The sequence below is a fragment of the Odontesthes bonariensis genome, chromosome 10 (genome assembly GCF_027942865.1).
Source record: "Odontesthes bonariensis isolate fOdoBon6 chromosome 10, fOdoBon6.hap1, whole genome shotgun sequence".
In the NCBI taxonomy this organism is placed as follows: Eukaryota; Metazoa; Chordata; class Actinopteri; order Atheriniformes; family Atherinopsidae; genus Odontesthes; species Odontesthes bonariensis.
In genome coordinates, this window is record NC_134515.1 from 1,530,579 (window position 1) to 1,552,716 (window position 22,138).

The 22,138-nt window shown below is 51.4% G+C and overlaps 1 protein-coding gene across 1 annotated transcript in view; it reads right to left on the reverse strand.

Annotated features, from left to right (window-relative positions):
- Positions 1-22,138, reverse strand: part of plxna3 (plexin A3) — a 176,097-nt gene that overhangs the window by 104,636 nt on the left and 49,323 nt on the right. The window contains exons 3-6 of the mRNA XM_075475900.1: positions 14,146-14,336; positions 10,349-10,896; positions 8,451-8,615; positions 2,071-2,253 (exon numbers count right to left, since the gene is read on the reverse strand). Coding sequence (XP_075332015.1) covers positions 2,071-2,253; positions 8,451-8,615; positions 10,349-10,896; positions 14,146-14,336 — 1,087 coding nt within the window. The remainder of the gene's footprint in view (positions 1-2,070; positions 2,254-8,450; positions 8,616-10,348; positions 10,897-14,145; positions 14,337-22,138) is intronic.

Genomic DNA, 22,138 nt, shown 5'->3' on the forward strand with positions numbered 1-22,138 from the left:
CTGTGCCTTTAAGATACAAACTGTTCCTTTAAGATACAAACTGTGCCTTTAAGATACAAACTGTTCCTTTAAGATACAAACTGTTCCTTTAAGATACAAACTGTTCCTTTAAGATACGAACTGTTCCTTTAAGATACAAACTGTTCCTTTAAGATACGAACTGTTCCTTTAAGATACAAACCGTTCCTTTAAGATACAAACCGTTCCTTTAAGATACGAACTGTTCCTTTAAGATACAAACCGTTCCTTTAAGATACAAACTGTTCCTTTAAGATACAAACTGTTCCTTTAAGATACGAACTGTTCCTTTAAGATACAAACTGTTCCTTTAAGATACAAACCGTTCCTTTAAGATACGAACTGTGCCTTTAAGATACAAACTGTTCCTTTAAGATACAAACTGTTCCTTTAAGATACGAACTGTTCCTTTAAGATACGAACTGTTCCTTTAAGATACGAACCGTTCCTTTAAAGGGATAGTTCGGGATATTTGACATGGATCTGTATGGCATCACCATAACCAGTGTCGTGCATTCAAACTGACTTACCCCCGACAGTGTCCTGTGAGCCGAGTTTTTGTCCAGTGTTGGTCAAGGCGAAAGTAGTCCGGCTTGTTTGCTGGGGTCAAGAAATCAGCGCGTTTTTCTTCCCAAAACAGTACGTGTGCTAAAGAGTGATTTATTTCATCACAAAAACCGAAGCCGGCAAAAGTCACTCCTCGTTATCACTTGGGCCCTATACTGTCTCATTGTGTATCAGTGCGCACGTCATTCTGACCGCGAGCTGTGCGCACGAGTCTTTCTGTTCTTTGGCAGTGCTCAACACTTACTCTGCAGACAACTGGCCATCGGGTCCAGCTGGTCTGGGACGCCTCTTCCAGTTGATCTTGGGAACATGGAAAAAAGTTCTCAGACGCCTGCATTCAGGAGTGCAGGGAAGTCCCCGTTATTTGTGATGCAGGCAGCAGCTGTCCCGCGGCCGCCGACATCCTCATCTATGGAAAGGTTTTGTATCTGGGGCATAACTAAATCCCACTCGTGGCAGCAGTAACATTCCACCTCTGTCTGCATTACTTCGCACTTCAAACAAGTGCACCAGGATTTGTCGGCCACCCTGGGTATCGCAGCTCCAGCAGTGGCTCCAGCTTCTGTTTCCATCACTTCTCTGTCCACCCTCTCTCTTTCTGCCCGATCTAAGTCCATTTGGCGAACTTCCTCCTCAGTATAAACGGGTTCATAAAGATACCCCCTTGGCTCTGAACGGAAGTCAATATGTTCCTCGTCGCTCTCGTTGTCAGACATCTTCCCGAGCAGTAAACAAAGTGAACTCGTGCGCACAGCTCGCGGTCAGAATGACGTGCGCACTGATACACAATAAGAGACAGTATAGGGCCCAAGTGATAACGAGGAGTGACTTTTGCCGGCTTCGGTTTTTGTGATGAAATAAATCACTCTTTAGCACACGTACTGTTTTGGGAAGAAAAACGCGCTAATTTCTTGACCCCAGCAAACAAGCCGGACTACTTTCGCCTTGACCAACACTGGACAAAAACTCGGCTCACAGGACACTGTCGGGGGTAAGTCAGTTTGAATGCACGACACTGGTTATGGTGATGCCATACAGATCCATGTCAAATATCCCGAACTATCCCTTTAAGATACGAACTGTTCCTTTAAGATACAAACTGTTCCTTTAAGATACAAACTGTTCCTTTAAGATACAAACTGTTCCTTTAAGATACAAACTGTTCCTTTAAGATACAAACTGTTCCTTTAAGATACAAACTGTTCCTTTAAGATACAAACTGTTCCTTTAAGATACAAACCGTTCCTTTAAGATACGAACTGTTCCTTTAAAGCAAAAAGGTGATTTTAAAGAAGACGCTTTACTCTGGAGAGCCGTCAGAGATTTACAGCAGGAACAGCAGCTCTTAGAAACTCCACAATCACCATTTTCCTGTTTCTGTCGGGTATTCATTCCTTCCTTCCTTCCTTCCTTCCTTTCCCACAGCAACACAAACACATTCACACCACTCTTCCCTCCCTCCCTCCTTCCTTCCCTCCGTCCTACCTTCTTCAGCTGCCCGCTCCTCGTGCCCACGAACACCACGGTGTGCTCGCCGTAGGTGTAGGCGGCCACGGCGCCCATCCCCTCGGTCCGGTCCTCGTACAGCGGCTGCCCCTCGATCACCCTCAGGCCCCCGAGCGGCTGGTTCAGCACCAGGCCGCAGAAGTCGTCCCCGATCTGCTTCGGCTGTGGACGGACGGAGGAAGTATGGTTAGAGAGGACCTTTGATTCAGCGCACTGTCCCTTTAAAGGCCCCTGACCTGCTATCGATCTGATGCTCGTCTCTGGAGACCTAACGGACAGATAAGTACCAGCTCTGCACCACAGCCTGAAATCTGACACTTTAACTAAAGACTGAAGCATGCAGACGTCTGAGAGCAGAAAGCCGATCAGAAAACCTTTAATTGCTCATGTTCTGATGCACTGGGAAAAATCAAAGCCTTACCAAGTATATTTGTCTCATTTCTAGTAAAAATATCTCATTACACTTAATATGAGACACAACTGCCTAACAAGCACCATTTCAGCCAGATATAGGGACTTGTTTTAATACATCTGGAATATCTTGTTAAGTGAAAAAGTCTTGAAAACATCTTGTTTTGAGTCATATTTCACATGAAACAAGCTTTTTTTTTTACATTTGAAGAGGTTTTTAAGCTAATTTCAAGATTACTTTTAACTCAAAAGTCCTAAATATCACATTTTATTTCAAAAAATCTTGACAAGCCGATTTTCACTAGTTCCATTGGCAGATTTTTTTGCTTATTTCAAGCAAAAACGTCTTTTATTTGTTGTTTTTTTTACTTATTTTTGGAGGGGCATTTTTTCCAGTGCAGAAAGAGCAAACATTTGACTCTGAAGCGGCGGCAACTGCAGCGGCTCAGTTCAGGGTGCTGCTCAGCAGGGCCGGTTTTTGCTAAGGGCAATGTGGGCGACCGCCCAGGGCGCACGCCATGGGGGGGCGCCCTGAAAAAAAAAATTTAAATAAAAAAAATAAAAAAATAGGCAGTTTTCTAGAGTACCGCTTATTTCCATGTCAACTTAGTGGGGTGGGCTCTGAGAGTCCTACAGGTTGTGTCAGAAGAGGCGGGGGGGGATACCTAAAGGCTATCTGTTAGCCTCTAGCTAACATGTTGCTGTAGGCTAAAGGCTATCTGTTAGCCTCTTGCTAACATGTTGCTGTAGGCTATAGGCTATCTGTTAGCCTCTTACTAACATGTTGCTGTAGGCTATAGGCTATCTGTTAGCCTCTTGCTAACATGTTGCTGTAGGCTATAGGCTATCTGTTAGCCTCTTACTAACATGTTGCTGTAGGCTATAGGCTATCTGTTAGCCTCTTGCTAACATGTTGCTGTAGGCTATAGACTATCTGTTAGCCTCTTACTAACATGTTGCTGTAGGCTATAGGCTATCTGTTAGCTTCTTGCTAACATGTTGCTGTAGGCTATAGACTATCTGTTAGCCTCTTGCTAACATGTTTCTGTAGGCTAAAGGCTATCTGTTAGCCTCTTGCTAACATGTTGCTGTAGGCTACAGGCTATCTGTTAGCCTCTTGCTAACATGTTGCTGTAGGCTAAAGGCTATCTGTTAGCCTCTTGCTAACATGTTGCTGTAGGCTATAGGCTATCTGTTAGCCTCTTGCTAACATGTTTCTGTAGGCTATAGACTATCTGTTAGCCTCTTGCTAACATGTTGCTGTAGGCTATAGGCTATCTGTTAGCCTCTTGCTAACATGTTTCTGTAGGCTATAGACTATCTGTTAGCCTCTTGCTAACATGTTGCTATTAGCCACGACTGTGTTTGATTTTTAGTTTTTCTGAACTAGAATTAGAATTGAGGCATCATGTCATGCAGCTAATTTCACCCAAAGGCAACCTGTTCTGGTTTGTGTTTGCAACACAACACCGCTCCTCTCCTCACTCTCGGTGTGCTAACGTTACATTATCGGCATGTTTCTGATAAAGATGGAGGTCTCCCAGTACAACTGTTTAATGAGGTTAATATATCCAAAGTGTTTAAACGCAGTAATTAACGGTGCACATGCGAGTTACGCTGCGTACATCTTGGTCCATCACTGTTGATGAGAAAGCATTGTTTGCTACCATCTGCTGCTAGCTTACAGCTACATGCTAACCTGTTTCCCTGTGGGACCAACAGAGGAACTATCTGTATCTGTATGTGGAGCTGGAGGGTTTTCGGTTTATCGGGGGGGCTGAGCTCCTGCTGATTCCCCCTGGAAACAGCCTGTTCACAGAGAGGTGCTAAACGGGGAGACAGAGCGCCGCCGAGCTTAAATCAGCAGCAGTTTGGACCAAAGTCTGCCTCAAACATCTCAAAAAGAGCTCAGAAAGTTGTCAGATTGTTAAAAAAGGGCAGAAAATGTCACGTTTGGAACACTTTCTGCTTCCACGCTGAGCTTTGGACTGATTTAACATCTCAGGTCTGACCTGTTTACAGTTTAAAGATGCAGTTTGATGCTGCCAGATGTTTCCGCTCAGTTATCGAAAGTGATTCCACGTCCATAAATCAAAGTTTGTCTGAACATGAGGAAGTGATTGACAGCTCAGATGTCAGGATTTCATGAACATCCAGTTAGTTTGAAAGGTTTTTATCTTAGTTTTCAGTCAACAACTTATCATGACACAATATAATTCCCTTTGAGGATGAGTAAAACATGATTAAATTCTGTTTTATTGCTGTAGAAACTCTGTAGAAAGGACACTTTTGAAGATTTTCTGAGCTGGGAGGCTCAGACTGAAGGTGTTTGTGCAGCTGAACCCATAAACTCTGCATACTGAGAGCACCAGAGGAGGTTTATGTTCCTGTAAAGTGACGGCAGCAGCGCTCTGAGCCTCAGATTCGGTCGTTTCCAACCACAGAACCCTGGTTTCTGCCACGCGTCGCCCTCAGCTAACACCCTGTTATTAGCGGGTTCAGGCCTGGATGCATCGAACCGAGTGGAAACTCTGAAACACCGACAGGCCGAGGCCAGAAAGCAGATCTCTGTTCCCCAGAAAGCAGATCCACTTCAGCGTCGGGTCCGGGTTCTGGCACGCGTGAAACTACTACAAGATAGCTTTTCAAGCCAGTTCGGTAACTAGATAGCTGGCGCTACCTAACTGAAAAACGTTGATAACTAGCTAGCTACTGGCTACTCTTTGACATCTTGAACTGAAACCAATTGAAGTTGTGGCATTTCATTGTAGTTCTATGAACCGTTCTTAAAAAGTCTGCAAGTTGCTGTTAGCTAGTATGCTAGTGGCGGCTAAGGCTAGCAGAATTTCAGTGTGTAGCATCAGAAAGGCGAACGTTAACGTTACATGTCAACTTTAATGTATGTTTGAATATGACTTGTTTCAATTATAGGAAGACCGTGGCGTCAACCTCAAAGAGGAAGTGTGACATCAGGAGCTTCATCATCACAAAGAAGCAGGTTAGTGATGAGAGGGATACAAGATGAGGGTCCAAGTGCAGACAGCCTCTGCCACTCCAAGCTTGAGGCTAGACCGGGAAGGTCAAGGTTAAAAAAGCTGGCTAACTATTAAGGTGGCATAGCAGAGGTTGCTAATTTAAAGGAGTAAAGCATTTCGGTAATGCAAAATATGCATTAGGTAGGTCATTTCATTGATGCTGAGAGAAACCTTTTATTGTTATTGTTAATGGGGGAAAAATAAAGAAATTGTTCTCACAAACCTGTCTAACCTATTCTGTACACATACACCCACAAAATACTTTGGCAGGCAGGCCTTTGGGGGAGGGCTTTAAAGTGTAAAGTGCTGGGAAGTCCTCAAATGTCTAAATCATTCCCATGGCTTGATTTTGCTTTCAAAGTGCCTCAGATTGATTCGATTGAATTAACAATGTCCAACATTTTCGACCGGGGGGATATGCCCCTGGATATGGGTTCATATGAAGTACAAAGTAAGATGGGCTTCCTAAATGTGTAAATCTCTAGAATCGCCACTGTTCTGGTTCAGCATCAGAGCGGAACCAGCAGCTGCTGATTGACCGTCTGGTTCGTCCGGGTTTTACAGGTTTTCACTTCCTGAAGCTGATCTGAACCCTTAAGACAGGTCCGACACAAAGTGGGGACGGATCCAGAGTCCTGATGGGGACGGATCCAGAGTCCTCATGGGGACGGATCCAGAGTCCTGATGGGGACGGATCCAGAGTCCTGATGGGGACGGATCCAGAGTCCAGATGAGGACGGATCCGGAGTCCTCATGGGGACGGATCCGGAGTCCTCATGGGGACGGATCCAGAGTCCAGATGAGGACGGATCCAGAGTCCTCATGAGGACGGATCCAGAGTCCTGATGAGGACGGATCCAGAGTCCTGATGGGGACGGATCCAGAGTCCTCATGGGGACGGATCCAGAGTCCTCATGGGGACGGATCCAGAGTCCAGATGAGGACGGATCCAGAGTCCTCATGAGGACGGATCCAGAGTCCAGATGAGTGCGGATCCAGAGTCCTCATGAGGACGGATCCAGAGTCCAGATGAGGACGGATCCAGAGTCCTGATGGGGACGGATCCAGAGTCCTCATGGGGACGGATCCAGAGTCCTCATGAGGACGGATCCAGAGTCCTCATGGGGACGGATCCAGAGTCCAGATGAGGACGGATCCAGAGTCCTCATGAGGACGGATCCAGAGTCCAGATGAGGACGGATCCAGAGTCCTGATGGGGACGGATCCAGAGTCCTCATGGGGACGGACCCAGAGTCCAGATGAGGACGGATCCAGAGTCCAGATGAGGACGGATCCAGAGTCCAGATGAGGACGGATCCGGAGTCCTCATGGGGACGGATCCGGAGTCCTCATGGGGACGGATCCGGAGTCCTCATGGGGACGGATCCAGAGTCCTCATGAGGACGGATCCAGAGTCCTGATGAGGACGGATCCAGAGTCCTCATGGGGACGGATCCAGAGTCCTCATGGGGACGGATCCAGAGTCCTCATGGGGACGGATCCAGAGTCCTCATGAGGACGGATCCAGAGTCCTCATGGGGACGGATCCAGAGTCCTCATGAGGACGGATCCAGAGTCCAGATGAGGACGGATCCAGAGTCCTCATGGGGACGGATCCAGAGTCCTCATGGGGACGGATCCAGAGTCCTCATGGGGACGGATCCAGAGTCCTCATGGGGACGGATCCGGAGTCCTCATGGGGACGGATCCGGAGTCCTCATGGGGACGGATCCGGAGTCCTGATGAGTCCAGCACGCACAGGACCATGAGGTCCAGCCGGGCGGTGTAACGCAGAGCGCCACCATCGGCCCCCTGCTGTTCCTGATAACAGAAGTCAGAGCCGGTCACAGGCCCCGCCCCCTCACATCAGCGTGGGGCTGATTGGCTAATGCAGCCGTTCTCTTCCCCCAAACCCAGAACTCGACTCCTGGCGGGTTTCCCTGCTCCCTGGTTGCCATGGTTACGACTGCAGGCCATTACCGCCGTGAATAAGAACATCATCTACCCCCCCCCGACCTGAAATAACCCGCCGGCAGACTCAGATTCTGCTTCCATGCTCACTTCTCTCGCCTTTGTCTGGTTTTTAGTCTTTTTTTCACGTTTCTGAAAATAAAACTTGTTCAGATCCCCCACCCAGATATTACCCTGACCCAATTACTCCTCACCAGATATTACCCAAACCCAATTACTCCTCACCAGATATTACCCTTACCCAATTACTCCTCACCAGATATTACCCTAACCCAAATACTCCTCACCAGATATTACCCTAACCCAATTACTCCTCACCAGATATTACCCTAACCCAATTACTCCTCACCAGATATTACCCTAACCCAATTACTCCTCACCAGATATTACCCTAACCCAATTACTCCTCACCAGATATTACCCTAACCCAATTACTCCTCACCAGATATTACCCTAACCCAATTACTCCTCACCAGATATTACCCTAACCCAATTACTCCTCACCAGATATTACCCTTACCCAATTACTCCTCACCAGATATTACCCTAACCCAATTACTCCTCACCAGATATTACCCTAACCCAATTACTCCTCACCAGATATTACCCTAACCCAATTACTCCTCACCAGATATTACCCTAACCCTAACCCAGATATTACCCTAACCCAATTACTCCTCACCAGATATTACCCTAACCCTAACCCAGATATTACCCTAACCCAATTACTCCTACGACACGGCACCTTAACGCCGGTGTTCGACGTCCGTAAACCAAAAACATTCGACATACGGCCCCCAAACTGCCCCCAAACGGCCCCCAAACTGCCTCCACCAATCACGGTGCTCATTACAGACACCGCTGCGTGAGGCCACCGGCGTACCTCCCAGAGCGAGCAGCGATGTTAGCGGCGTTCTCGGTAACGTCTGAGCGGCGACTCACCGTGTGGATGCAGAACAGCTCCTTGTTGAGTAACCATGGCAGCGAGAGGCGTCCCTCGCCGCGGTAACAGGACCGGATGCGCTCCCTCATGGCCAGGTTGATGTCCTGCAGGGTGAACAGGCACAGCACCGTCTCTCTGGGCGGGTTCGAGCGGTTCTTCTGACCCTGAACACCAAAGGAACACAACCGGTCTGAGTGGAGAGGACTAGTGATGGGTTAGGCACACAAGCGTCGGCTCTGAGAGCCGGCTCAAGGTTTTTCCATTCGCTGCTTACAGGGTGCTTTGCTCTGTTTCCAAACTAAAATTCCAGACTTTTTTAAAACTGACACTTTTTTCCCCTAAAACCTTAACTTTATGTGCTTGTAACTTGTGTGCCTGCTGCCTGCTTCACTGGGTGAGATTGTACCAACTGTGTTTATTAGAAATGTTCATTTTTATAGGCTAGTGTTCAATGAACAAATGCATTATTCACAGTAAATTATGCTTTTACTGATGAAAACGTTTCAAAACATGAAAATCACAAGTACATCAAACAAGTGTCACAAAAACTATCTATAAAAAAAATGAATGTATGTAGAATTCAGTCTCTGCACTCACATCTCATCCCATCAGGCTGACACAGCACGTGAGCAGTTAGTAAAATTATAGTTTTATAGCCGAGCTTCTTATTTCTCATTTCACAATGCCTCAGCATACTGTAACATCCTACCATACATTTATTTTCCAAACTTTATTAAGACTTTCACACAAAATTCAAGACTTTTCAAGGTCTGGAAAACAGTGCTTCAAAATTCCACTTATTAAGACTTTCAACACTTGCCCAAAGCACCCTGTAACTGTGTTCAGGTTTCACTCTCAGCGCTCAGTCCCAGCTGTGGTACAGAGCTGTGTTAGGATTGGCCAGCAGGCGGTATTCACGTGACAATTAAAGGATAAGACCGGTTTTTTGACATTGGGCCCTTGATTTCACATTATAACATGATGTTCTACTCACCCCTGCTTGTTGTTGCTCATTTGGAGCTGTTCCGAAGATATTCGAGAGGCGTCTGGCTGCTCACTTGAGATATTCGGCCATGAAACGGTTTCCTATGGGCAAGCTCATACAGGCACAAACTATGCTGTTTATAATTTATTAATTACTGTACACTAGCACTGATAACGTGGAGGTGCGTCGCTTACTTAAAAAAATCCGGGTTATTGTAATTTTGATTTTTTTGTCGTAAAGTGGGTGTTACTGACGTCATCGTCGTGCTACTGCCACAGGCAGCCCACAGACCTGCTGCCTATTTATTCATTCGGCTAAAATTCAAAATTACAGTAACCCGGATTTTTTTAAGTAAGCGACGCACCTCCACGTTATCAGTGCTAGTGTAGAGTAATTAATAAATTATAAACAGCATAGTTTGTGCCTGTATGAGCTTGCCCATAGGAAACCGTTTCATGGCCGAATATCTCAAGAGAGCAGCCAGACGCCTCGCGAATATCTTCGGAACAGCTCCAAATGTTCAACAACAAGCAGGGGTGAGTAGAACATCATGTTATAATGTGAAATCAAGGGCCCAATGTCAAAAAAACGCTCTTATCCTTTAAGGAGTTTGGTTCTGTTCTGTGGATGTGTTTCAAGTTTATTGTTAATTTGTGCAATAAAAAAGTTTAATTGAAATAAACAAATGTAAAAGTGGTTTTGTCACAGAATAAATGCAAAGAATTAGGCAATTATAAGGTCTCTCATAAAAACACTGAAAGCAAAAGGGTTTAACACATTAACCAGATTTTTTTTTGCAAAGTTAAGGTAAAATATAGGCTACAAAAGATTCTAAATAAGGAGCCGAACTTCCCATCACTAGAAAGGACACAGAAAGAGTCAGAAGAGCACGACGTGGCGAAGGTAGATCACCTGCGAGAAGACCACGAACAGGATGTCGTCGTCCTCAGAGAGGCCCAGCGCCTGCGCCAGCCGCCGCCCGGGCTTCTGCTTGTAGGCGGCCTGCACCAGGCGGTACTCCACGCCGTCTTTGGTGCAGCCCAGAGGAAACTCCACGTAGGAGTAGAACTCGGTGTCGTTGGAGCACATCCTCACGATCTTGGAGGTGAAGAACTTCTCTCCGCCGGCGTCCATCTGCGTCAGCTGCGTGTCCAGCTGCAGCGTCAGGAAGTACACGTACGTGCGGCTGGAGAAGCCGTACACGTAGTAGATGTCGAAGGCCGGGTAGAGCGACAGCGTGTCCGACGGGATCTTGATCTGCGAGGACACGAACTCGTCCTGGTAGACCAGCGAGAACATGTTGCCGCTCTCCTCGTCGGCCACCAGTTTCCTGCTGGACAGCGTGGGGAAATACTCCGACTTTCCATCGATGGCGGCGCCGATGAACAGGCGGCTGCTGCCCTTCAGAGGCTTCTTCCTGCGCGGGTCGGCCGTCCAGTCGTCTTCCCCGACCACCACACCTGCAGAGGGAGACGAGGCGTCAGACAGCCCCAAACCTTTGGGCCAACCGGCCTGAAATCACTACACTGAGTCTATAAATCACAGAAAAACAGATGGTTTCCACCAAATGTCCACCCTGGAACTAAAAGCTCCAAAGCCGAAGAGATAAGACGCAGATAAGAGCCCGAAACAGGTGGCGCCCATTTTCCTTTTCAGCCAGCAGACATTCAGGTGTCTTTATATTCTAACGAGGCTCCGGCTGCGTGTTCATGAATTTCAAACCTGAGTAACCGCATTAAAGTATTTCTTCACTGGAAAAAATCTAAGTCTTACCAAGTATATTTGTCTCATTGAGTATCTCATTACACTTAATATCAGACACAACTGCCTAACAAGCACCATTTCAGCCAGATATAGGGACTTGTTGGAAGACAATACATCTGGAATATCTTGTTAATAATTGTTTTGAGTCACATATCACATGAAACAAGCTTTTTTTTTTTCATTTGAAGAGGTTTTTAAGCTAATTCCAAGATCACTTTTATCTCAAAAGTCCCAAATATCACATTTTATTTCAAGAAATCTTGCCAAGCCGATTTTCACTAGTTCCATTGGCAGATTGTTTTGCTTATTTCAAGCAAAAACGTCTTTTATTTGTTGTTTTTCTTACTTATTTTTGGAGGGGCATTTTTTTCCAGTGCAGAAGCCCCTGATACAGTTAAATAAAAAGGTCCCTGCGCTTTAATCAAACTGTTTCAGGCGTTCAAATCCTCGTAATCAACCATCTAAGCAGAGAAATGTTCCAGTGATACGAGCCGGCTGAAGCAGAAGGAAAATGAGGGATTTACTGTGAAAGACGTGGACAAACAGGGACTGTCACGGGCTGATTCGTCCCGACCGCCTTAATTCAGGTTTTTGTTCAAAGTGAAAACTGCAGCAGCACGTTTATATTAAAAAGCTGCTAAATATTTTGACACTTGATTGACGTCTGCAGGTCGAACAAAGTGAAGAGGGAACAAAGGAGCTCGTTGTTTTCTTCCAGAAAATAACCAAGATTTGACGTGTTATCAGCATGAAATCAGCTGAATGCTTCTAATGCTCGTCCCCAGAGACCGTTAAAATCAAAACACACACTGATGCCATCTCTACTAAAGCTACACTTGGAGGTGACTCGTGTTCTCAGTTACTTCACAGCTGAGTATAAACGTTGTGGGTAAAAACTGCTGGATCCTTTGAACAGAAAGAAACTGGGGAGAAGACCTTTAGCTTAGCTTTGTGTGGCTGGTAGCTCCAAGCAACAGCATTCACCCTCCTAAAATCCTGACCACATAAGATGAAACTATCTGTTAGCCAAAGCTAACATTAGCTTCGGCTAACAGATAGCCAAACATTAGCTTTGGTTTGGCAAGAAAATCCTGTGGTTGGAAAACTAATGTGTCATTTGTGTGAACCGGGATTAGCAGTTAGTTTTTCTGAAAATCCCCAAAAACTAACATAAGCTTTGACATCCATTAGCTTTCCAGGGCTAATGTTAGCCTTTGCCAATGGTGTATAGCACAGTAAAGGTTTTTCTTCCCTTGTTAGCACTAGATATGAACACTGGAATTTTTCTTATTAAGCTCCAAGCAACAGCATTCACCCTCCTAAAATCCTTACCTCATAAGATGAAGCTATCTGTTAGCCAAAGCTAACATTAGTATGCAGTATGCATTATGTAGTATGCAGTATGCAGCATGTAGCATGTAGTATGTAGTATGCACTATGCACTATGCAGTATGTAGTATGTAGTATGCAGTATGTAGTATGTAGTATGCAGTATGTAGTATGTAGTATGCACTATGTAGTATGCACTATGTAGTATGCAGTATGTAGTATGTAGTATGCAGTATGTAGTATGCACTATGTAGTATGTAGTATGTAGTATGCAGTATGTAGTATGTAGTATGTAGTATGCACTATGTAGTATGCACTATGTAGTATGCAGTATGTAGTATGTAGTATGCAGTATGTAGTATGCAGTATGTAGTATGTAGTATGCACTATGTAGTATGCAGTATGTAGTATGCAGTATGTAGTATGTAGTATGTAGTATGCAGTATGTAGTATGTAATATGTAGTATGCAGTATGTAGTATGTAGTATGCACTATGTAGTATGCAGTATGTAGTATGCAGTATGTAGTATGTAGTATGCACTATGTAGTATGCACTATGTAGTATGCAGTATGTAGTATGTAATATGTAGTATGCACTATGTAGTATGCACTATGTAGTATGTAGTATGTAGTATGCACTATGTAGTATGTAGTATGCACTATGTAGTATGCACTATGTAGTATGTAGCATGCAGTATGTAGTATGTAGTATGTAGTATGCACTATGTAGTATGTAGTATGCACTATGTAGTATGCACTATGTAGTATGCAGTATGTAGTATGTAGTATGCAGTATGCAGTATGTAGTATGCAGTATGTACTATGTAGTATGTAGTATGTAGTATGTAGTATGCAGTATGTAGTATGCACTATGTAATATGTAGTATGCAGTATGTAGTATGTAGTATGCAGTATGTAGTATGCACTATGTAATATGTAGTATGCACTATGTAGTATGCACTATGTAGTATGTAGTATGCAGTATGTAGTATGTAGTATGCACTATGTAGTATGCAGTATGTAGTATGCACTATGTAGTATGCAGTATGTAGTATGTAGTATGCAGTATGTAGTATGCAGTATGTAGTATGTAGTATGCAGTATGTAGTATGCAGTATGTAGTATGTAGTATGTAGTATGCAGTATGTAGTATGCAGTATGTAGTATGTAGTATGTAGTATGCAGTATGTAGTATGTAGTATGCAGTATGTAGTATGTAGTATGCAGTATGTAGTATGCAGTATGTAGTATGTAGTATGCAGTATGTAGTATGTAGTATGTAGTATGCGGTTTCGAACACAGCCTTTACCTTCTGAGGAGAGGATTTCCAGGGAATGACTGCTGTCACTGACGGTTGGTAGACCTGAATGCTAACTGCTTGGAAAACTGCAACATTTTCGTTGTTAGCTATGCTATGCTACGCTGTGCTAAACCCATCCTGAACCTAACCGTGCACCAACTGACCCTTCTGAACTCACTTCTCCGGTGGGGAAAATGCTGTTTGGAGGATTTTCTTGACCTTTGTCAGAGATTAGCTGGATGCTTTTTATAAAAAAAGGTATGAATCTTTAGCTTAGCTTCAGCTCTTTAGCTTAGCGTGTGTGGCTGCAGCTTACCTGCCATCCCATCGGCCTCTCTGGCCCCGGACAGGTAGTGCTCCTTGCGGTGATGCGGCTCTCCCAGCTTAAAGAGGTCCTCCAGCCTGAGGAACTGGCAGACGCCCTGCCAGATGGAGCCGCAGGCCACCAGCCTGTTCCCCGTGTAATCCACCAGCAGCAGCTTATTCACGTTATCTGAGTACTCCAGCCTGAGAGAGAACAGGGGGGCTGTTACAGGGGGCTGTTACAGGGGGGCTGTTACAGGGGGGCTGTCACAGGGGGGCTGTTACAGGGGGGCTGTCACAGGGGGGCTGTTACACAGGGGGGCTGTCACAGGTGGGCTGTCACACAGGGGGGCTGTCACACAGGTGGGCTGTCACAGGTGGGTTGTCACACAGGGGGGCTGTTACACAGGTGGGCTGTTACAGGGGGGCTGTTACAGGGGGGCTGTTACACAGGGGGGCTGTCACAGGGGGGCTGTTACACAGGGGGGCTGTTACAGGGGGGCTGTTACAGGTGGGCTGTTACAGGGGGGCTGTTACACAGGGGGGCTGTTACACAGGTGGGCTGTTACAGGGGGGCTGTTACAGGGGGCTGTTACAGTGGGGCTGTCACAGGGGGGCTGTCACAGGGGGGCTGTTACACAGGTGGGCTGTTACAGGGGGGCTGTTACACAGGGGGGCTGTTACAGGTGGGCTGTTACAGGGGGGCTGTTACACAGGGGGGCTGTTACACAGGTGGGCTGTTACAGGGGGGCTGTTACAGGGGGCTGTTACAGTGGGGCTGTCACAGGGGGGCTGTCACAGGGGGGCTGTTACACAGGTGGGCTGTTACAGGGGGCTGTTACACAGGTGGGCTGTTACAGGGGGCTGTTACAGTGGGGCTGTCACAGGGGGGCTGTTACAGGGGGGCTGTTACAGGGGGCTGTTACAGTGGGGCTGTCACAGGGGGGCTGTCACAGGGGGGCTGTTACACAGGTGGGCTGTTACAGGGGGCTGTTACAGTGGGGCTGTTACAGTGGGGCTGTCACAGGGGGGCTGTTACAGGGGGGCTGTTACAGGGGGTATGTTACAGGGGGGCTGTTACACAGGTGGGCTGTTACAGTGGGGCTGTCACAGGGGGGCTGTTAGAGGGGGCTGTTACAGGGGGGCTGTTACACAGGTGGGCTGTTACAGGGGGCTGTTACACAGGTGGGCTGTTACAGGGGGGCTGTCACAGGGGGGCTGTTACACAGTGGGGCTGTCACAGGGGGGCTGTTACAGGGGGCTGTTACAGGGGGGCTGTTACACAGGTGGGCTGTTACAGTGGGGCTGTCACAGGTGGGCTGTTACAGGGGGGCTGTTACAGGGGGGCTGTTACACAGGTGGGCTGTTACAGGGGGCTGTTACACAGGTGGGCTGTTACAGGGGGGCTGTCACAGGGGGGCTGTTACACAGTGGGGCTGTTACAGGGGGGCTGTTACACAGGGGGGCTGTTACACAGGTGGGCTGTTACAGGTGGGCTGTTACAGGGGGCTGTTACAGGGGGGCTGTCACAGGGGGGCTGTTACACAGGGGGGCTGTTACACAGGTGGGCTGTTACAGGTGGGCTGTTACAGGGGGCTGTTACAGGGGGGCTGTTACACAGGTGGGCTGTTACAGGGGGGCTGTCACAGGGGGGCTGTTACAGTGGGGCTGTCACAGGGGGGCTGTTACAGGTGGGCTGTCACAGGTGGGCTGTTACAGGGGGGCTGTTACAGGGGGGCTGTTACAGGGGGCTGTTACACAGGTGGGCTGTTACAGGGGGGCTGTCACAGGGGGGCTGTTACAGTGGGGCTGTTACACAGGTGGGCTGTTACAGGGGGGCTGTCACAGGGGGGCTGTTACAGGGGGGCTGTTACAGGGGGGCTGTTACAGTGGGGCTGTTACAGGGGGGCTGTTACAGGGGGCTGTTACAGGGGGCTGTTATAGGGGGGCTGTTACAGGGGGGCTGTTACAGGGGGCTGTCACACAGGGGGGCTGTCACAGGGGGGCTGTTACACAGGTGGGCTGTTACAGGGGGCTGTTACAGTGGGGCTGTCACAGGGGGGCTGTTACAGGGGGGCTGTTACAGGGGGCTGTTACAGGGGGGCTGTCACAGGGGGGCTGTCACAGGGGGGCTGTTACACAGGTGGGCTGTTACAGGGGGCTGTTACAGTGGGGCTGTTACAGTGGGGCTGTCACAGGGGGGCTGTTACAGGGGGCTGTTACAGGGGGGCTGTTACACAGGTGGGCTGTTACAGTGGGGCTGTCACAGGGGGGCTGTTAGAGGGGGCTGTTACAGGGGGGCTGTTACACAGGTGGGCTGTTACAGGGGGCTGTTACACAGGTGGGCTGTTACAGGGGGGCTGTCACAGGGGGGCTGTTACACAGGGGGGCTGTTACACAGGGGGGCTGTTACAGGGGGGCTGTTACACAGGGGGGCTGTTACACAGGGGGGCTGTTACACAGGGGGGCTGTCACAGGGGGGCTGTTACACAGGGGGGCTGTTACACAGGGGGGCTGTTACAGGGGGGCTGTTACAGGGGGGCTGTTACAGTGGGGCTGTTACAGGGGGGCTGTTACAGGGGGCTGTCACAGGGGGGCTGTTACAGGGGGGCTGTTACAGGGGGTATGTTACAGGGGGGCTGTTACAGGGGGGCTGTTACAGGGGGCTGTTACAGGGGGTATGTTACAGGGGGGCTGTTACAGGGGGGCTGTTACAGGGGGTATGTTACAGGGGGGCTGTTACAGGGGGCTGTCACAGGGGGGCTGTCACAGGGGGGCTGTTACAGGGGGGCTGTTACAGGGGGCTGTTACAGGGGGGCTGTTACAGGGGGGCTGTTACAGGGGGTATGTTACAGGGGGCTGTCACAGGGGGGCTGTTACAGGGGGGCTGTTACACAGGGGGGCTGTTACAGGGGGGCTGTTACAGTGGGGCTGTTACAGGGGGCTGTTACAGGGGGCTGTTATAGGGGGGCTGTTACAGGGGGGCTGTTACAGGGGGGCTGTTACAGGGGGCTGTCACACAGGGGGGCTGTTACAGGGGGCTGTCACAGGGGGCTGTTACAGGGGGCTGTTACAGGGGGGCTGTTACAGGGGGGCTGTTACACAGGGGGGCTGTTACAGGGGGGCTGTTACACAGGGGGGCTGTTACAGGGGGCTGTTACAGGTGGGCTGTCACAGGGGGGCTGTTACAGGGGGGCTGTTACAGGGGGTCTGTTACAGGGGGGCTGTTACAGGGGGCTGTTACAGGGGGGCTGTTACAGGGGGGCTGTTACACAGGGGGGCTGTTACACAGGGGGGCTGTTACAGGGGGGCTGTCACAGGGGGGCTGTTACACAGGGGGGCTGTTACAGGGGGGCTGTTACAGTGGGGCTGTTACAGGGGGGCTGTTACAGGGGGCTGTCACAGGGGGGCTGTTACAGGGGGGCTGTTACAGGGGGTATGTTACAGGGGGGCTGTTACAGGGGGCTGTTACAGGGGGTATGTTACAGGGGGGCTGTTACAGGGGGGCTGTTACAGGGGGTATGTTACAGGGGGGCTGTTACAGGGGGCTGTCACAGGGGGGCTGTCACAGGGGGGCTGTTACAGGGGGGCTGTTACAGGGGGGCTGTTACAGGGGGTATGTTACAGGGGGCTGTCACAGGGGGGCTGTTACAGGGGGGCTGTTACACAGGGGGGCTGTTACAGGGGGGCTGTTACACAGGGGGGCTGTTACAGGGGGGCTGTTACAGGGGGGCTGTTACAGTGGGGCTGTTACAGGGGGCTGTTACAGGGGGCTGTCACAGGGGGGCTGTTACAGGGGGTATGTTACAGGGGGGCTGTTACAGGGGGGCTGTTACAGGGGGGCTGTTACACAGGGGGGCTGTTACAGGGGGCTGTTACAGGGGGGCTGTTACAGTGGGGCTGTTACACAGGGGGGCTGTTACAGGGGGCTGTTACAGGGGGCTGTTACAGGGGGGCTGTTACACAGGGGGGCTGTTACAGGGGGCTGTTACAGGGGGCTGTTACAGGGGGGCTGTTACACAGGGGGGCTGTTACAGGTGGGCTGTCACAGGGGGGCTGTTACAGGGGGGCTGTTACACAGGGGGGCTGTTACAGGGGGCTGTTACACAGGGGGGCTGTTACAGGTGGGCTGTCACAGGGGGGCTGTTACAGGGGGGCTGTTACAGGGGGGCTGTTACACAGGGGGGCTGTTACAGGGGGGCTGTTACAGTGGGGCTGTTACAGGGGGGCTGTTACAGGGGGCTGTTACAGGGGGCTGTCACAGGGGGGCTGTTACAGGGGGGCTGTTACAGGGGGTATGTTACAGGGGGGCTGTTACAGGGGGTATGTTACAGGGGGGCTGTTACAGGGGGGCTGTTACAGGGGGCTGTCACAGGGGAGCTGTTACAGGTGGGCTGTCACAGGGGGGCTGTTACAGGGGGGCTGTTACAGGGGGGCTGTTACACAGGGGGGCTGTTACAGGGGGGCTGTTACAGGGGGCTGTTACAGGGGGGCTGTTACAGGGGGCTGTTACAGGGGGCTGTCACAGGGGGGCTGTTACAGGGGGGCTGTTACAGGGGGTATGTTACAGGGGGGCTGTTACAGGGGGGCTGTTACAGGGGGGCTGTTACAGGGGGTATGTTACAGGGGGGCTGTTACAGGGGGGCTGTCACAGGGGGGCTGTTACAGGGGGGCTGTTACAGGGGGTATGTTACAGGGGGGCTGTTACAGGGGGCTGTCACAGGGGGGCTGTTACAGGGGGGCTGTTACAGGGGGTATGTTACAGGGGGGCTGTTACAGGGGGGCGTTACAGGGGGCTGTTACAGGTGGGCTGTCACAGGGGGTATGTTACAGGGGGGCTGTTACAGGGGGCTGTTACAGGGGGGCTGTTACAGGGGGTATGTTACAGGGGGGCTGTTACAGGGGGCTGTTACAGGGGGGCTGTTACAGGGGGGCTGTTACACAGGGGGGCTGTTACAGTGGGGCTGTTACACAGGGGGGCTGTTACAGGGGGGCTGTTACACAGGGGGGCTGTTACAGGGGGCTGTTACAGGGGGGCTGTTACAGGGGGGCTGTTACAGTGGGGCTGTTACAGGGGGCTGTTACAGGGGGGCTGTTACAGTGGGGCTGTTACAGGGGGGCTGTTACACAGGGGGGCTGTTACAGGGGGGCTGTTACAGGGGGGCTGTTACAGTGGGGCTGTTACACAGGGGGGCTGTTACACAGGGGGGCTGTTACAGGGGGGCTGTTACAGTGGGGCTGTTACACAGGGGGGCTGTTACACAGGGGGGCTGTTACAGGGGGGCTGTTACAGGGGGCTGTTACAGGGGGGCTGTTACACAGGGGGGCTGTTACAGGGGGGCTGTTACAGGGGGCTGTTACAGGGGGCTGTTACAGGGGGGCTGTCACAGGGGGGCTGTTACAGGGGGGCTGTTACACAAGGGGGCTGTTACAGGGGGCTGTTACAGGGGGGCTGTTACAGGGGGCTGTTACAGGGGGCTGTTACAGGGGGGCTGTTACAGGGGGGCTGTCACAGGGGGGCTGTTACACAGGTGGGCTGTCACACAGGGGGGCTGTCACAGGGGGGCTGTTACAGGGGGCTGTTACAGGGGGGCTGTTACACAGGGGGGCTGTCACAGGGGGGCTGTCACACAGGTGGGCTGTCACACAGGGGGGCTGTTACAGGGGGTATGTTACAGGGGGGCTGTTACAGGGGGGCTGTCACAGGGGGGCTGTTACAGGGGGGCTGTTACAGGGGGTATGTTACAGGGGGGCTGTTACAGGGGGCTGTCACAGGGGGGCTGTTACAGGGGGGCTGTTACAGGGGGTATGTTACAGGGGGGCTGTTACAGGGGGGCGTTACAGGGGGCTGTTACAGGTGGGCTGTCACAGGGGGTATGTTACAGGGGGGCTGTTACAGGGGGCTGTTACAGGGGGGCTGTTACAGGGGGGCTGTTACAGGGGGCTGTTACAGGGGGGCTGTTACAGGGGGGCTGTTACACAGGGGGGCTGTTACAGTGGGGCTGTTACACAGGGGGGCTGTTACAGGGGGGCTGTTACACAGGGGGGCTGTTACAGGGGGCTGTTACAGGGGGGCTGTTACAGGGGGGCTGTTACAGTGGGGCTGTTACAGGGGGCTGTTACAGGGGGGCTGTTACAGTGGGGCTGTTACAGGGGGGCTGTTACACAGGGGGGCTGTTACAGGGGGGCTGTTACAGGGGGGCTGTTACAGTGGGGCTGTTACACAGGGGGGCTGTTACACAGGGGGGCTGTTACAGGGGGGCTGTTACAGTGGGGCTGTTACACAGGGGGGCTGTTACACAGGGGGGCTGTTACAGGGGGGCTGTTACAGGGGGCTGTTACAGGGGGGCTGTTACACAGGGGGGCTGTTACAGGGGGGCTGTTACAGGGGGCTGTTACAGGGGGCTGTTACAGGGGGGCTGTCACAGGGGGGCTGTTACAGGGGGGCTGTTACACAAGGGGGCTGTTACAGGGGGCTGTTACAGGGGGGCTGTTACAGGGGGCTGTTACAGGGGGCTGTTACAGGGGGGCTGTTACAGGGGGGCTGTCACAGGGGGGCTGTTACACAGGTGGGCTGTCACACAGGGGGGCTGTCACAGGGGGGCTGTTACAGGGGGCTGTTACAGGGGGGCTGTTACACAGGGGGGCTGTCACAGGGGGGCTGTCACACAGGTGGGCTGTCACACAGGGGGGCTGTTACAGGGGGCTGTCACAGGGGGGCTGTCACACAGGGGGGCTGTCACACAGGGGGGCTGTTACAGGGGTGCTGTCACACAGGGGGGCTGTTACAGGGGGGCTGTCACAGGGGGCTGTCACAGGGGGGCTGTTACAGGGGGGCTGTCACAGGGGGGCTGTCACAGGTGGGCTGTCACACAGGGGGCTATCACAGGGGGGCTGTCACACAGGGGGGCTGTCACAGGTGGGCTGTCACAGGTGGGCTGTCACACAGGGGGCTGTCACAGGGGGACTGTCACACAGGGGGGCTGTTACAGGGGGCTGTCACAGGGGGGCTGTTACAGGGGGGCTGTCACACAGGGGGCTGTCACAGGGGGACTGTCACACAGGGGGGCTGTTACAGGGGGCTGTCACAGGGGGGCTGTTACAGGGGGGCTGTCACAGGGGGGCTGTCACACGGGGGGCTGTCACACAGGGGGCTATCACAGGGGGGCTGTCACACGGGGGGCTGTCACACAGGTGGGCTGTCACAGGTGGGCTGTCACACAGGTGGGCTGTCACACAGGGGGGCTGTTACAGGTGGGCTGTCACAGGGGGGCTGTCACACAGGTGGGCTGTCACAGGGGGGCTGTCACACAGGTGGGCTGTCACAGGTGGGCTGTCACACAGGTGGGCTGTCACACAGGGGGGCTGTTACAGGTGGGCTGTCACAGGGGGGCTGTCACACAGGGGGGCTGTCACGCAGGGGGCTGTTACAGGTGGGCTGTCACACAGGTGGGCTGTCACACAGGGGGGCTGTTACAGGTGGGCTGTCACAGGGGGGCTGTCACACAGGTGGGCTGTCACACAGGGGGGCTGTCACACAGGGGGGCTGTTACAGGTGGGTTGTCACAGGGGGGCTGTCACACAGGGGGGCTTTTACAGGTGGGCTGTCACAGGGGGGCTGTCACACAGGGGGGCTGTTACAGGTGGGCTGTCACACAGGTGGGCTTTTACAGGTGGGCTGTCACAGGTCAGCTGTCACAGGTGGGCTGTTACAGGGGGGCTGTTACAGGTGGGCTGTTACAGGTGCGCTGTCACACAGGGGGCTGTCACAGGTGAGCTGTCACAGGTGGGCTGTCACAGGGGGGCTGTCACACAGGTGGGCTGTCACACAGGGGGGCTGTTACAGGTGGGCTGTCACAGGGGGGCTGTTACACAGGTGGGATGTCACAGGTCAGCTGTCACAGGTGGGCTGTTACAGGGGGGCTGTTACAGGGGGGCTGTTACAGGTGGGCTGTTACAGGTGGGCTGTCACACAGGTGGGCTGTCACAGGTGGGCTGTCACAGGG